General features: G+C 47.3%; 1 protein-coding gene across 1 annotated transcript in view; it reads right to left on the reverse strand.

The window, feature by feature from the left end:
- The window catches only part of adcy5 (adenylate cyclase 5), a 360,956-nt gene that overhangs the window by 104,951 nt on the left and 238,623 nt on the right, over positions 1-17,382 (reverse strand). Inside the window, exons 5-6 of the mRNA XM_078551313.1 lie at positions 4,447-4,588; positions 889-1,014 (exon numbers count right to left, since the gene is read on the reverse strand). Of these exons, the coding sequence (XP_078407439.1) occupies positions 889-1,014; positions 4,447-4,588 (268 nt within the window). The remainder of the gene's footprint in view (positions 1-888; positions 1,015-4,446; positions 4,589-17,382) is intronic.

Below are 17,382 nucleotides of genomic sequence, written 5' to 3' on the forward strand. Positions count from 1 at the left end.
CAATGAATATCAGTGCTGTGTATATGTGCTGTAATGAATATCAGTGCTGTATTGAATATCAATGCTGTGTATCAGTGCTGCAATGAATATCAGTGCTGTGTATATGTGCTGTAATGAATATCCGTGCTGTATTGAATATCAGTGCTGTGTATCAGTGCTGCAATGAATATCAGTGCTGCGTATATGTGCTGTAATGAATATCAGTGCTGTATTGAATATCAGTGCTGTGTATCAGTGCTGCAATGAATATCAGTGCTGTGTATCGGTGCTGTAATGACTATCAGTACCGTATTAAATTGAAATATATTTTTGTATAGAAGCAGTTCAGAGAAGATTCACTTGACTGATCCCTGGGATGAGCGTTTTACTTTATGAGGAAAGGTTGAGCAGGTTGGGCCTGTGTCCTTTGGAGTTTTGAAGAATGAAAGATGATCTTACTAAACAAATAAAATCCTGAGGAGGCTCAGGTGGTTACCGAGAGGCTGTTTCCCCTTGAAGGAGACACTAGAACCATGGGGCGCAGTTTAAAAATAAGGGGTCTCCCATCTAAGATGGACACTCTCAGACAGTCATTAGTATGTGAAATTCTCTTCCCCAGAGAGCAGTGGAGGCAGGGCCATTGAGTATTTTTAAGGCTAAGTTGGACAGATTCTTGATTAACAAGGGAGTTCACTGATGCCCTTTTGGGAAGGAATTCTGCTGTCCTTACCTGGTCTGGCCTACGTGTGACTCCAGATCCAATGTGGTTCAGTCTTACCTGCCCTCTGAAACGGCCTAGCAAGCCACTAAGTTTAAGAGCAGTTGGGGATGAATGACAAATGCCTACACCCCAAGCGAGAGTTAAAAAAAAAATGAGTTGACAGTGAGGTAAGTGTTTTATTTCCTTACCATTGTTTTCATCTCTTTCGAGATGTGGTTATAGAATTGGCGCTCCACATTCCACGGTGAGCCAATGTTGGATGTCGAGTTGGACCGCGTCCTGTTGAGTTTCGCCATCATCGCCTTCTCGTCCTTCTGCAATCAAAATAAAGCAGGGTCAACGTTAGCTTCAAAAGGGAAGGAAGTTCTGGAGGAAACAGAAGCCGTGTCAAATTCATGGCAGGAGAACAAGAACAAGGAGAGGGAAGAGGCCCATTAATGTGGTGGTTATATCATTGGACTATAGTAAGTGCACAGACCTGGACTAAACACCCATTTGGAACGTGAACTTAAAACTCAACAGTTTGAGAGTTGGGATTCAAGTCTGAGATTCAATGGAGTGAATGGCCTGTTATTATGAATTGTATTATGAAAGGAAGAGGATTTATAAGGTTGATACCAGAAGTGAGGGACAATAACTATCAGGTTACCGGGTTGGGGCCCTTTTTTTTTAGAGCAGAGAAGGTTGACGGGTGACCTAATAAAAGGTCTTTACAATTTTGAAGTTGTGCAAGAGGGTAGGGCGGGGTCTTGTGGTGCAGTGGGTAGCGTCCCTGCCTCTCAGCCAGAAGCTCTGGGTTTAAGTCCCATGCCAGGACTTGATGGGCACGGAAGGTACGTTCTTAACGTGGCTAAACAGGTTGATGATCAACCCGTCAATCCTCCCAATATGCCCGACGGCAGGCGTTAAGGGCAGGAGAGTTTCCTGGTCAGCCATACTGCGGAAGGCAATGACAAACCACTTTGCCAAGCATAGTCATGGACCAATCCAATGGAAGTCTATGGTCGCCAACGCCCTGTTAGGGCATGATACCCGAAGGAGAAGGAGGGCAAAAGGGTAGACATAGGAAAAATATTTTCCCATTTGTGGGTGAGTGAGAAAGTAAGGGTATGAACCATAAATATAAGCTAGCTACCAATAAATCTAATAGGGAATTCAGGAGGAGCTTCTTTATCCAGAGAATGGTTAGAGCATGGAACTCACTACCACAGGGGTGGTTGAGGCAAATAGCATAGATGCATTTAAGAAGAAACTAAATAAGTACATGAGAAAGAAAGGAATAGAAGGATGTATATAATCTTAGGTGAAAAATATATTAAGGTAAGGTTAGATGAAAGGTTAAATAAAAAAAGAAAGGCGGGTGGAGACTCATGTGGAGCATAATCACCAGCATGGACCTTTTGCAGAAGTAATGGAATATAAGTTCAACCTTTTAGTAAGTGGCTTATGTCTTCACAAGAGCTAGTATAGGAATCTTTGCCACGTTATTACTGTAGCATTCTGGATACATTCTGTCAACCCATAGGGCAGCGTTCATTAGTATCTCAACAGAGAAGGTTCCAAACAAAGTGGTAATTTTCCAACTCTGAGTTAGTAAAGATAGGAAATGTTAGATGTGGAAAGACAAAGGGCCACCTGGTTCACCTTCCGCCATCCTGGCAGTTGCATGGTACAACGATAATGGAGTTTTTGACTGATCAATCTCTATCCATTAGTCTACAACAAGCCCAAGGCGGAGGTTAGAAGAACTCACAGTGATGGAGAGCTTTGGGAACCATGGGTCTAAAGTTAGCCCCTTTCCCCTAGTATGCTACACTTACCACGTCAGTCTCAAATTACTCACATACTGTAACTCAACAATTTGCTCTCTGAGACCTCTGCATTCATCCCATGCTGGTCTCTTGGGCATACCCAACTTCCTTCTCTCCACCATCGCTGGCTGAACCTTCAGACGGCTTGGTTCTAAGCTTTGTAATTCCCTCCCTAAACCTTTCCACCTCTCCACCTCTCTCTCCTCCAATCAAGACTCACTGCTGGCGATCCCTGGCTGAGGTTTCTCATCCCTTGGACCAAGAGGGCCGTAACTTCTAGAGCACTGAAATCTGGACAGACCTGGGACTCATGTGTCACATGGAGCAGGATGTTAACCCAGTGGATAACTGCAGGGAGATATTCTCTGGAAATTCCTCTAAGGATTTACGCGCGTGGCCCCTTTAGCCACAACTCCTGGGTGTGCAGGGAAACGGATTCCACTGACCTTCCGTGATCGGGAAAGCTGGCTGAATGAATTCCCGAAGGTTGCTTTGAATCTTAGTGTCAACTCTTGACAATTTGTATCGGTGAAACTTTATTGACACCTGGTATCAGGTGCCTCAGTGAGTCATTCAATGTGATCTTTACAAGTGAGAATAAAAGTCTAGACATGAATACCTTGTGAGAGGATGCTGTGTCTGACAGAGGATTGGAAATGGGGTTTGTTTTGTTCACACTCTGATCTGCTGTGAGATTGAGATTTAATCTTGTCCTGTCTGTGACATTTTCAGCTGGCCAATGCGTTGGTGTTTGAACAGTGGAAACAAGATGCACTGCGACCAGGCTATGACACTGTTCACTTCATCTTCAGAGGTTGATAATTCAGCCACTGCACCATTGCTATCTCTCCCTTCACCGCACACTTGACAGCGCCTGTAAAAGCCTTGTCCCGACTCGAACACCACAGACTCCAATTGGCCCTAAACTCCAGCCCCCAACCCACAGCCTGCCCTACTGGCCCATCACCTTCGTCCTCTCAGCCCTCCGCCAGGATCCCATCAAAGCATCTGACTCAAAATCCTCCTTCACATTCATAAATCCCTCCACTGCCTTGCCTGCCACTTTACCACTACAACCTCCACCTAACTGCCATTGTGTGAGCTGTGGCTTGCTGAGTGGTACTCTTGCCCTGTGATCAGAGGGTTGTGGATTCAAATGCTTTGAGCATCAAGTTGAGATGTGCACTATTGTGGGAGTGCTTCAGAAGGACATGCAAAATAGGCTGTTGATTTGCTATTGCAGGAAATCAAGATCTCCCCTGTAATGTTCTTATACAACATGCTCCTTTATTACAGTTTGATAACTTGTCCCCATTTTACAGAGCTATCAAATCACACAGTACGGAAGAAGGTCTTTGTAGCTTGGCTTTTGTGGAACTATACAATTCATCCCACCATTCCCCCTGGCTCTTTTTCCATAGCTCTGCAAATATTTCTTTTGCAAGTATTTATCCAATTCCGTTTTGAAAGTCCCTATTGAATTGGCTTCGATCAGCCTTTTGGTCGGTGCTTTCCAGGTCATGGTAACTCACTGCATTGAAAAAAGTCTTATCATTTCCCCCACCAGTTCTTTCGACAATTATATGCTGTAATTATATACTATAATCTATAGGGTAATCCACAGAGGTTCCCTATGAAATGGTCATGACCATCTAAGACTGAGATGGGGAGACTTCTCTCCACTTGGAGGGTGGTGAGTCTTTGGAATTTTCTATCCCTATTGCATCGTGGATTCTCAATCATTGGGTATATCTAAGACTGAGGTCGATAGATTTTTTGGGGGCACTGAATTAAGGGGCAGGGGAAAGGGCGGGAAGTTGGATTTAAGTTAAATGATCAGCTATGATCTTATTGAATGGTGAAGCGGGCTCGAGGGGCCGAATGGCCTACCACTGCTCCTATTTCTTATGTTTCTTATATAATCTTTTGGTTTACCCGTTTCTGGCTACATCCCACGATGAGGTAGGTCTCAATATTGTGGTCCTTCAAGTAAACATTCCGCTCGCCTCCGAAACCTGCCTCCACCTCGTAGTCCCCATTCAGGTAGTTGAGTGTGGCTTTAGTTATGTGGATTCGCCTGCAAGCAAGAAGGGACACCTTTCAGGGAGTGAATGGGTTGAGAACAGCTGTGCAAATCATTCATTCAATCAAAGTACAACCTAAAAACCACTGGCTCTCCATCTTCCCTGGAGATCTCAGTCTGCCAACAAGAACTGGAACTAACCCAAGCGTTTGGGATATGCAGTGAATAATGGGGCACTGGGGAATAGTTTATGAGCTGGAATCAACTTTGAGGGGTTTCAGAGGTTTATAAATGGAACAATGGATGGCCAGTAGTGAGATACAGGCTGGAATCCAATTGAGGAGTTCAAGCGGTTTAAATATAGAACAATGGTCTCCTGGGCTTGAGCTGTGGGCTGGAATCTAATTGGGGGTGTTCAGGTGTCATTTATCATAGAATCATACAATGATACCTCATAGTAGGAGGCTATTTGGCCCATCATGCCTGTGCCAGCTTTCAGGTGAAGCTATCCAACTAGGCCCACACCCTCTGTTTGTTCCCATTGTCCAGCAATGTTTTTCCCTTGAACTATTTATCCAATTCCCTTTTGAAAGTTACTATTGAATCTGCTTCCATCATCCTTTCAGGCAGTGTCTTCCAGATCACAACAATTCGTTGCATAAAGAAATTGTTTCCTCCTCATTGGGCCCCTGGTTCTTTTGCCAATTGTCTTGAATCTGTGTCCTATGGTTGCTGATTCTTCTACCATCTCACTATTATACAGAATAATGGAATGTGTTCAGGTTGGAATTTGAGTGAGGGACATTAATTTTGCAAGTCCCTATTAACTCATCAGTGGAAATCTTTCTCGGGTTTAACTCCTAGTCTGCTAGAAGGTTTGTCAGGCTAAAACCTTGTTCATTTGTTCATTACTTCACCAAAGCTCTTCTCTCCACTCCCAAAGATGATGATGTCCTTCAGGGGTACAGTCTCATGGGTGTCACATACCCTTTGGCACCTTGTCATTGATATTAGGGAAACACCATTCCACCCAGCCTACTCTGACGTTCCCTTACTTCACTGGGTCAGTTTTATTTTTTAATTGCTGAAAAGAGAGATGTGTTGTCGAAGTTTTTCATCTTGCACTCATCAGGACAAATGCAAGAATGTCCAAGTTTCAATCGATCATAACAACTTATGCTACAGGAGAAAAGTGGTGCTGACTCGTGGGAAGACGATTATGATTGGCTGAGATGTTTCCATGGAGAAAGCAACTGGGAACAATAGGCTAACCAGGCTCTTGGATAATTCAAAAAAAAGCACAAGGCTTGAACATGTCCCTTTTGTTTGCAGAGAGTGCGTCCCTGCGTGGGAATATATGTTGCTTTAGCAAGTGTGAATGAGCCACGTTACGAGCTCCACTGATTATCTTAAATTTGTTGTTAGTGTAGCTATTAGCACACTCAGGAATGTTCAGCAAGTGCTGCCCAATCACAGAATCACATCTAACAGTAGATGTTTTGGGTTTTGATTGAGCGTGGTCTGTACTCTGCCTATTATGAACAATTGTCCATGGGATGTGGGTATTGCTGGCAAGGCCAGAATTTATTGGCCATCCCTAATTGCCCTTGAGAAAGTGGCGATAAACCACCTTCTTGAACCGCTGCAGTCCCTGTGGTGTAGGTACTCCCACTGTGCCATTAGGAAGGGAGTTCCAGGATTTTGATTCAGCGACAGTGAAACAACGGTGATATAGCTCCAAGTCAGGATGGTGTGTGGCTTGGAGCGGAACTTGCAGGTGGTGGTGTTACCATGCATCTGCCGCCCTTATTCTTCTAGATGGTAGAGGTCACAGGTTTGGAAGATGCTGTCAAGGGAGCCTTGCTAGGTTTCTGCAGTGCATCTTCAAGATGGCACTCACTACTGCCTATATGTGCTGGTGGTGGAAAGAGTGAATATTTAATATGATGAATAGGGTGCCAGTCAAGTGAGCTGCTGTGTCACGGATGGTGTCGAGCTTCTTGAGTGTTGATGGAGCTGCACTCATCCAGGTAAGTGGACAGTATTCCATCACACTTCTGACTTGTGCCTTGTAGATGGTGGACAGGCTTTGAGGAGTCAGGAGGTGAGTTATCCTGGAACTCCCTTTCTAACACCACACTGGTAGCAGTATCGATACATGGACTGCAGTGTTTCAAGAAGAAAGCCCACCACAACCACTTTCTCAGGGCAACTAGGGATGGACAATAAACACCAACCTTGCCAGTGTCATCCAAACTCCAAGAAAAAATTGTCCTGAAAACCCGCTTTATTTAAAAAGGTGAATTTTTAATCTACTGTCTGGAAATCCCTAAGTGATTTTTTTTTTTAAAAGAGACTAAAGCTGCATTCCAGAGATGTGAGCTTGCAGCCAAAATGGCTACACAATTTGCATCACTGTACTCTCCACAATCCAACACCATTGAGACAAAGGCTATATGTCTGCAAAAACCCAAGACATTATCTGCATTTTTGTTACTTGAGCTCACAGCCAAAGATGGCTAGACAATTTGCATTGCTGCGCCTTCCACATTCAAACACATGGAAATGGAGTCTACCTGTCTGCAAAACCCACCAAAGACAATGGTCTCAGGGAACTGTGTATGAGTCACAAGCCTTAACCCATTAGCACAGTGTCCAAATACTCACCTGGGTACTTAACTGTGTGGAGACACTCCATTAGATATAACCACTTGGACAATGGGACCCTGGGTGAGAGAGGGGTTCCCAGACATGATCTCATCAAGCCTCAATCTGAATACATTGGCCATGACCCCTGGACAGTTGGGGCGGGAAGGTCATGTGACAACCCAACCATTTGTGTGTTTTACGCACTTGCTTTCTCTGCAGAACAGGACAAGCAAACACAACGCAGACGGAGAGAGCCAGAATGGGTTCCTTCCTCTCTTCACCCAACCTGCAAGTTTTGAATCCTGTCTGCTGGTTTTGACTATACAGGTGCTTGGACAGAGATTTGAAAAAGAACTCAATTCAGCACTACTGTCTCCAGAAGAACAGATAAACCACCTTTCTGCAGCTTTAAACCGTCTCGACACCAGAAACATCAGGACCGCGAAATGAACCACCAAATTCTGTCTGAAACCAGCCAGGTCACCAGCCTTCACGAACAGTATACCCCTACAACTTCACTGGACTCACTATCCTTCCCACTCTGTAATCTATTTGTGTGTGTGTGTGGGTGTGAAAGCCAGGGCGTTTTTATTATTTTTCACAAGTACAATAAAAGTTATCTCCTTCTCTTTTAAAAAAAAGACTCAGGAAAACCTGGCTGACTGTGGCATTCATGATCACAGTGCAAAAACAGTTAAACGCTCACCGAACTGGCCAGTATATCCTTTTCAAAAAAAAGCTATTGTGGTCAGTCAAGGAGTCTCCCTCGTCACCTGACCGGAACAGAAATTTGGGGGCTGCGTCTGTAACCAGCCCACAGACAAATGAGAAATTGGAAGTAGGAAGCCAAATTGATCCCTTGCAGTATATTTTAAAACTTCCATACAGACTTTCTTCCAGTTTGGAGTGTTCGAGTACTTAAAATGTCCACATTCGTGGTCTGTACCTTTCTAGAACAGATCGGGCTAACTTGGGATTGTTTAAAAGCCCTATTCATCCAAGAGTTAAGGAGTGTGGGTAGGCATTTAGAAATAGGCGTATATTTCTCTTCATTCACAGGATGTGGGCGTCGCTGGCTAGGCCAGCATTTATTGCCCATCCCTAATTGCCCTTGAGAAGGTGGTGATGAGCTGCCTTCTTGAACCGCTGCAGTCCATGTGGTGTAGGTACACCCACAGTGCTGTTAGGGAGGGCATTCCAGGATCTTCACCCGGCGACAGTGAAGGAATGGTGATATAGTTCCAAGTCAGGATGGTGTGTGACTTGGAGGGGAACTTGCAGGTGGTGGGTGTTCCCATGTGTCTGCTGTCCTTATCCTTCTGGATGATAGAGGTCAGAAGTTTGAAGGTGCTTTTGAAGGAGCCTTGGTGAGTTGCTGCAGTGCACCTTGTAGAAGGTACACACTGCTGCCACTGTGTGTTGGTGGTGGAGGGAGTGACTGTTTGTGAATGAAGTGCCAACCAAGCAGGCTGCTTTGTCCTGGATGGTGTCCAACTTCTTGAATGTTGTGGGAGCTGCACTCATCCAGGCAAGTGGGGAGTATTCTACCATGCTCTTGACTTGTGCCTTGTAGATGGTGGACAGGCTTTGCAGGATCCAAAAGCTAGGAAATCCGAAATCCTAAAACTTGTGGCAACCATACTGCAATTGAATTTGAAGAATAGGAGACTGGCGTAGAACCTGCAACCAACAGGCTAGCATTAGCAAAGGTACAGCCGGAACAGCGGAGACTAATGCTAGAATTCCAAGGAAAAGAAAAAGAGGAAAGAGAGAGACAAGGAAAGGAAAGGGAAATACAGGAGAGAAGGGAAAAAGGGGAAAGAGAGAGAGAGAGAAGAACGGAAGGAGGAGAGGGAATTCCAGGAAAGGGAGAAAGAATGAGCTTTCCAGAAGTAAAACAAGAAAGAGGATTAAAGCAGCTTGAATTGTAGGGAAAGGTCCACCATACCAAAAGAGGACACCCCTAGCGAGGAAACCTCCCCTAGCTCCAGACCAAGTGTCGAGCTCTTAAAGCACTCACAACTGACACAGAAGTTTGATGAGGGGGATGTGGATGCACTTTTTGTCTCATTTGAAAAGCTTGCAAAGCAGCTGGACTGGCCAGTGGAGGTTTGTACCTTTCTGCTGCAAAGCAGATTAACAGGAAAAGCCCCTGAGGTTTATTCGCTATTGTCCAACAAGTGTTAATCAAACTATGAGATGACCAAAACTGCTATTCTGAGAGCATACGGCCTGGTCCTGGAGGCATACCCCAAAGAATTCCAAACTCTCTGAAAATGGCCCAAGCAAACTTACATTGAGTTTGAAAGGGTTAAGAAACTTGCCCTCGAGAGGTGGGTATGGGTGCTTAAGATAGATCCCACCACGAGAACCTCAAAGATGTCATCCTACTCGGGGAGTTCAAAAACTCTCTTCACCCTTCCATAAAGACACATGTGGAAGAATAAAGAGTTTCTAAAGCCAGACAGAAGCCATCATAACTGATGACTATGAATTAACCCACAGACCCCTAAACTCAAAGGAAACTGGTAGTACTTACAGGCTAGAGAGAGATAGGAGGGGGGTAGATGAAGCCGAAAGATGAAGTTTGAGAGCAAAGGGGAATAACAGAGGACCTTCTGATCAATCTCCAGCTTTTAAAAGAAGGAACCATGGCCCCTGTAGGGGCCTGCCCTGTGTGTTTTCAGTGTGGGAAGCCTGGCCACCTGAGGGAGAACTGTTGGTATGCCAAGAGCTAACAGGGGGCATTGCAGTCAAGACAGTGCCTGTGGCCATGAAGGTTGTAAGCCTGTGTTGAAATGTGGCTGATGGCCAGAATGCCGAGCAAGATTTTGCGGCTAAGGAGAAAACGACCCCTAGTTTTTCCACGAAGCCAGAAAAGTAGTTCAGTATTCTCCGAAATACTGGATGTTTGCAAATAATGTTTGTGGCAGGAGATGACTTCCATACAAAAACTATCATAAAAGGCTAATGAAAATCTTTTGTATGTGAGCTCCTAATGTGGTAGCAAACAACTCCAACATGCGGGCACCACTGTTGAAGTGGATTTTGTCCCTACGCAGGCGCACACACAACTCTCAATTTTAAAAACTCACCACCATCCCTTGCCATCGCCCTTGAGAAGAGGGGGTAGCAAATAGGCCAGAAGAGGCCAAATGTGCTTTAAAAACTTTATTCTGTCAGAGCTCCTTGCGTCCGGACTGCTTGTATACCCCTTCCCCCAACACCCCTCTCCCAGGACCCCTAAGGAATCCACAGGGCTCTCCCCAGTCCCGGCTTTCGCATTCACCCCTCTAATCGGAGTGGACACCTTCTCCCGGTCACATCCCAGACTGTCACCTCTTGCTGCCAAATTGTTGCTTCCACTCCACCAGCCAAGATGGTGGCCCTGACCCTGGGCAATGGAGGGGAGTTGAGGAACTTGTATGTTAATAAGGCCTCGCTGATAAGATGCTCTGGGGAGCCACTCCTGGGCTCATACACACCGTTCCACTTTTAAAATTGGGGAAAATCTCTCACACTCAGTCTCTCCTACTTCCTAGGGAAGAACGCGCGAGTGAATCAGTGAACAACCAGTCAAAGCTGAGAGCGTCTGACACAGAAGGAGAGCATGATATAGAGTGTGGCAGAAAGACAGAGTGTGAGAGACAGACTGTGAGAGAGGCAGAGACAGTTGTGGGATACAGAGAATATGAGGGACAGAGTGTGAGAGAGAGATAAAGCGTGTGAGAGACAGAGCCTGAGAGAGAGAGGGATGGAGAATATGAGACAGAGTTTGAGAGACAGACGGAGCGTGTGAAAGACCGAATGTGGGACACAAAATGAGGGAGAGAAAATACAATTGAGTGTATGAGAGAGAGAGTGTAGGGGGCAGAATGTGAGAGGCAGAGAGAGTGTGAGAGATAGGGCGGAATCATCCCAGATTTGCACTAAGTGCGGTACCAGGCGGGAAAAAGGACGTTTTACCCGTTGGCCGCAATGGCGGCTTTTCGCGCCATATCGACCCGTTCCCGCCTCATTAATTATGCAGCCACGGGAAACACGCCGACTCGTCGGCAGGAGGCCTCCGATTTGCCCACCATGCCGTTACCTTGCCACTTCCTCACGCCGGGCGCCATATTTAAACTGCAGCCACGCGCACACTTCTCAACGCTTGCAGCCCAGGGGAGCACCAGTGAAGTCATGGCCCCAAAAGCCAAGAAGAGTGCAGCTCCCCGATTCCGAGATGCATCCCTGGGATGCCTTCAGGACACCGTAGAGGCCCTCTGTGATGTCCTCTACCCCTGCTCTGGCCACAGGAGGCCCATCAGTCTCACCACTCTGGCTTGACAGAGGTGGTCAGTGTCGAAGCTGCACACAAGAGGTCGGACACCCAGTGCAGAAAACAGATGGATGATCCCATCCATGCTGCCAGGCGACCATCTCATCCCTCTAAACTCACACACTCACAAGCCCATCACACATTCACTGGCACCTCACTCACTGCCAGCTCAAGGGACATCACCACTCACTCTCTCACACACGCACCCTCACATCTCCATCTGACCTCATCACCTCTGGAGGCTGCCTCCTCAGCCCTCACCACCTTGAGGCCACTTGCACAGATCACCATGTGCCCCCACACACCCCTTCCCCAAGCAAGCCCTAGCTCTGCAGCTGTTGAAAAGCCACCCCTGCCCCATGGCTGATCTGGTAGGTAGAGACCTGCCTGTGATCCCCTCCTAAAAGCGATGCGGTGCTGCCTGTGAAGCCTGGCACTATCGACAGCGAGTGCTGCCAGAAGCAAGGTACAAACAAACTTTGAAGTCCCTAGTGAAGTGTAGCTCACCAGGTGCACGGCGCTTATGGACAACTGTGAAATGTGTCAGCGTGCTTGGGTGATCCAGTGTCAGGGATGATTCTGGTGAGCAGGGTTTATAACTACATGCAAATGTATTCGAATGATGTTACCGACATGCAGCGGCGGGATAGGTGGCCCGGCATTGACGGGCGGTGTGGACGATCGCGACCTGGCTTCATGACAGCCTTTCGCCATATTGTCTGCTCGCGCCCACCAAGATGCCGACGCCATAGTGTGAGAGAGGCAGAGAGTGTGTGAGAGATAGAGACTGTGTGAGAGATAGAGACTGTGTGAGAGAGTGTGAGAGCCAGATAGAGTGTGAGAGATAGAGTGTGAGAGATAGTGTGAGAGATAGAGACTGTGTGAGAGATAGAGACTTGTGAGAGATAGAGACTTGTGAGAGAGTGTGAAAGGTAGAGAGAGAGTGAGAGATAGAGACTGTGTGAGAGATAGAGACTTGTGAGAGAGTGTGAAAGGTAGAGAGAGAGTGAGAGATGGAGAGTGTGAGATGCAGAGAGTGTGTGAGAGGCAGAGAGAGTGTCAGAGGCAGAGAGAGTGTGAGAGGCAGAGAGAGTGTGAGAGATAGAGACTGTGTGAGAGATAGTGTGAGAGATAGAGTGTGAGAGATGCAGAAAGAGTGTGAGAGATAGTGTGTGAGAGATAGAAACTGTGCGAGAGATAGAGACTGAGTGAGAGAGTGTGAGAGATGGAGAGTGTGAGGCAGAAAGAGTATGAGAGATAGTGTGTGAGAGATAGGGACTGCGCGAGAGAGTGTGAAAGGTAGAGAGAGTGTGAGATGGAGAGTGTGAGATGCAGAGAGTGTGTGAGAGGCAGAGAGAGTGTGAGAGGCAGAGAGAGTGTGAGAGGCAGAGAGAGTGTGAGAGGCAGAGAGAGTGTGAGAGCCAGATAGAGTGTGAGAGATAGTGTGAGAGAGATAGAGTGTGAGAGATAGAGACTGTGTGAGAGAGTGTGAAAGGTAGAGAGAGTGTGAGAGATGGAGAGTGTGCGAGGCAGAAAGAGTGTGAGAGCCAGAAAGAGTGTGAGAGATAGAGTGTGACAGAGAGTGAGAGATATCTCTACTATTCCCCATCCTTGTGCCCAAACATGAGGGCTTTATCACTGCTGACAGCTATCAAAATATCCTTCCTAGGATCTCCCGCAGCCTGTATGCCTCAGTAATTGTAGCAAAACCTGATCATGCAATTAAACAGAAGCACAAAAAACAAAAGATAACAAATTAAATTGATGCTGATCCCAGCATCTAGGAGCTAGGGCCAGTGAAATTTTATGTTTTGATTGTTACAATAAAGCTATTGTTCCTTTTCATGTATCTGTAACCCGACCCCTTTATATATAACTGAGACTGGAAGATCAGAGTTACGGTTACATTAGAGAAAGCAATTGCTCAAAACTTGTAACCAGAGATACTTTTAGACTCACTCTAGCCCTCGCTAGTTAATGAAATAAGGGATTATTAAAAGATTCATCCCACAAATATCACTTTGCAGTGTGAAACACAACCAAAGCAGTTGTGCATGCTGGTTAACCCTTTCTTCCCCAGGGTTGTGGACTTATTCCTCCACAATGCACCCCCCCAACCCCCACCAACCCTCACCCACCACCCTACATTGTCACCCCTTCCACCTTTTCTTCATACGTTGTATGGGACATCCCATATTATGGGGCAGCCCATTCAAAAAAAAACAATCAACAACAACATCAAAGCAGCATCTGACTGAGTGTGGCATAAAGGGAACCTTGTTAAACTGGAGTCAATGGGAATTGGGGGGAACCTCTCCTCTGGTTGGAATCATGCCCAGCACAAAGGATGATGATTGTGGTTGTTGGAGGTCAGTCGTCTCAGCTCCCGGACATCACTGCAGGAGTTCCTCAGGGTCGTGTCCTCGGCCCAACCACCTTCAGCCGCTTCATCAATGACCTTCCTTCCATCATAAGGTTAGAAGTGAGAATGCTCGCTGATGATTGCACAATGTTCAACACCATTCACGACTCCTCAGATACTGAAGCAGTCCATGTCCAAATGCAGCAAGACCTGGACAATATCCAGGCTTGGGATGACAAGTGGCAAGTAACATTCGTGCCACACAAGTGCCAGGCAATGACCATCTCCAACAAGAGAGAATCTAACCATCGCTCCCTGACATTCAATGGCATTACCATCGCTGAATCCTCCACTATCAACATCCAAGGGTTACCATTGGCCAGAAACTGAACTATATGAGCCATATAAATAGTGTGGCTACAAGAGTAGGTCAAAGGCTGGAAAAACTGAGGTGAGTAACTCACCTCCTAACGCCCAAAGCCTGACCACCATTTACAAGGCACAAATCAAGAGTGTGATGGGATACTCTCCACTTGTGGCTTCAAAAACACTCAAGAAGCTGAACCACATGCAGGACAAAGCAACCTGCTCGATCGGAAGCCCATTCACCACCATCAACATTCACTTCCTTCACCAGCTTTGCACAGAGGCATCAGTGTTCACCACTTCAAAGATGAAATATAACAACTCACCAAGGCTCATTTGACAGCACCTTAAAAACCTGAGACTTCTACCGCCTAGAAGGACAAGGGCAAGAGACGCATGGGAACACCACCACCTGCAAGTTCCCCTCCAAGCCACTCACCATCCTGACCTGGAAATATATCGCCGTTCCTTCACTGTCGCTGGGTCAAAATCCTGGAACTCCCTTACTAACAGCAGTGTGGGTGTACCTACACCAGATGGACTGCAGCAATTCAAGGTGGCGGCTCTCCATAACCTTTTCAAGGGCAATTAGGGATGGGCAATAAATGTTGACCTAGCCAGCAACACCCACATCCCAAGAACGAATGAAAAAAATTTGAGAATGGGGATAGAGGGTTATGAGAGTCAGCATCAGTAGATAACTAATCCTGATGGGGCAAAATAGTTCCTGAATCAATGGGTCCATGGAGATCAGTTGTTAAACCTGAGTCAGGTAGGTTGTGAGATAGGATAAATATTCTGGAGTAAATTTCCTTTTCAGGGTTAGGGATGCATGATGGGCTGAATACCTCCTTCTGTCCTGTGAAATTCTTTGAGTCTCCATAAATTGACCACAACATGGTCCCCGATAGAATAAATTGGTGGAAAGGACATATGCAAAGAGTTCTTTCTTCCTCCATCATGGGATGGAATTTTACACCGGTGGGATTTTAAGGTCCCGCCGAGGTCAAAGGACCTTTGAACAGCTCGCCGCATTTTATAGCCCCGCCCCCACCATGGCGGGACCCAAAAATTCCACCCATTATGTTCTCAATGCAGCTGTTACACAAACCTCAGCCGCCCTCCATGCACAGTTTCACCATTGCAGAGTGACCAGCCCAATCTAGCTCATTCCAGGGGTATCTCTCACACTCTATCTTTCCGTCTCTCTCACGCTCTCTGTATCTCTCTCTCACACACTCTGGGTGGGATTTTCCACACCTGCCCTCCCGCCCACCACCCTGACCTTCTGGTCTCGCCGCAAGACAATGGACTTCCAGCCTTGCCCACGGTGGGACCCCCCACCCCCGTGACAAGGCCGGAAAACCCCGGCCTCTGTCTCTCTCACACTCTCTCTCTCTCTCACGCTCTCCCTGTCCCTTGCACTGTCATTGCCTCTCAAACTCTCCTTGTCTCTCGCACTTTCTCTCACTCTGTCTGTCTCTCGCACTTTCTCTCACTCTGTCTGTCTCTCGCACTTTCTCTCACTTTGTCTGTCTCTCACACTTTCTCTCACTCTGTCTGTCTCTCACACGTTCTCTCACTCTGTCTGTCTCTCGCACTTTCACTCTGTCTGTCTCTCACACTCTCTGTCTCCTTTCACGTTCTCTGTCTTTCTCACACTTTCTCTCTCCCTCACACTGTTGCTGGCTCTTACGCTCTCTCTGTGCCCCTCACACTGTCCCCCCCACTGTGTTTCTCACTCTGTCCATCACATTCGCTGTCTCTCTCACACTCTGAGATGAATTTTATGTGCCCCCGTGTGGGCCTGTTTCCTGTGGGCCCGTCCCACTACCTTCCCTCCCGCCCCTGAGCTCAGCCCCATAATACAGGAGGGGGGGGGGGGCAGGCGGGCGCCAAAATCGACAGACCGCCTGGCATAATTAAATGAACAATTAAGGGTCAATTAGGTTCCTTATCAAGCCAATTGACCATGATAATACGCTGCCCACACCATAAAACAATTGGCGTGGGCAGTTGTTTGGGAACAGGCAGCCTGATTTTAAAGGGTGGGAAGGGAGGAGAGGGGGGGGATGCTCTGATCTCAGGGCAGCACCCCCACCCCACCCCCACCCTTAGGTTGCAGTCCCGCTTCCTTCCTACTGGCTCCCTCCCTTAAACCTACCCCTTCCTCCCCACCGCCCCCCCTCTCCCCGACCTACCCAAACTCTGCCGGCCCAAGACCCCGGGCTTACCAGCTCTGGGGATCCAAAGCCTTGGGTGTCCTCTCTTCACCAGCAGCCGTCACCGAGGTCTCCCCGACGCCGCTGGGACCGATGCAGCTGCTGGCCAATTGGATTGTCCCGCAGCTCCAGAGGGCAGGACTTCCGTCCCAATGAGCAGTGGAACCCACTCGGCTCTCGTTAATTAGCCCCGCGGTGCTTTACGGCTGCAGGATGGGTTGACGTGGAGTGTGTTGGCTCTACGCTGACATGGTCTCCAGGGGGTGGGGGTGCATGTCATCCACACACCCCATGACCAACCCCACCCCCCTCCCCCCCGTTCCTGCATTATTCAGCCCTCTCTCTCACACCCTTTGTCTCTCTCACACACTCTGGCTATCCTACACGGCTTGAATTTTCACCACGACAAAGAGCCTCTCCGTCATGGCGAATATGGCAGAAGTGGCTGAAAATCCTAAGTCCCGACCCCGAACACGGCATTTCCTCTTTTCACAGGGGAGCGAATGGGACAGGCCAGGGTTCACCCATGCGTGGCTACCGGAGACAGCTGGCCATTCAAATCATCAGCTGCCTCCACGCGGTTCTGATTTTTGCATTCTACAGTGTGAAACCTGGAACGTACAGGTTAGACCAGGTAAGAGCAGGTCTGAACTTTGTGGATTTGTTTGGATGGCAGGGGGGGCCCCCTTTGAAGAGTTAAGGAATCCTTTTGGATATGGTCCTGGGATACCCTTGGGGGAAATAAGGTGCCCTTTGGTGGAGTTCAGGAGTCCTTTGGGGTAGGTTAGGCACCCTTGGGAATTGTTAAAATTAGGCATAAATGTGCGTAAAAGTGAATCAACTCATTATTATCAAGCTCATTGAGAACTGTCAACAGTCCTGTCAAAAATCAACTATCAAAACTGTCAGAAGCCCCAGTCAAAGGGAG

The sequence above is a fragment of the Cetorhinus maximus genome, chromosome 11 (assembly GCF_964194155.1).
Source record: "Cetorhinus maximus chromosome 11, sCetMax3.hap1.1, whole genome shotgun sequence".
NCBI classification, from domain to species: Eukaryota; Metazoa; Chordata; class Chondrichthyes; order Lamniformes; family Cetorhinidae; genus Cetorhinus; species Cetorhinus maximus.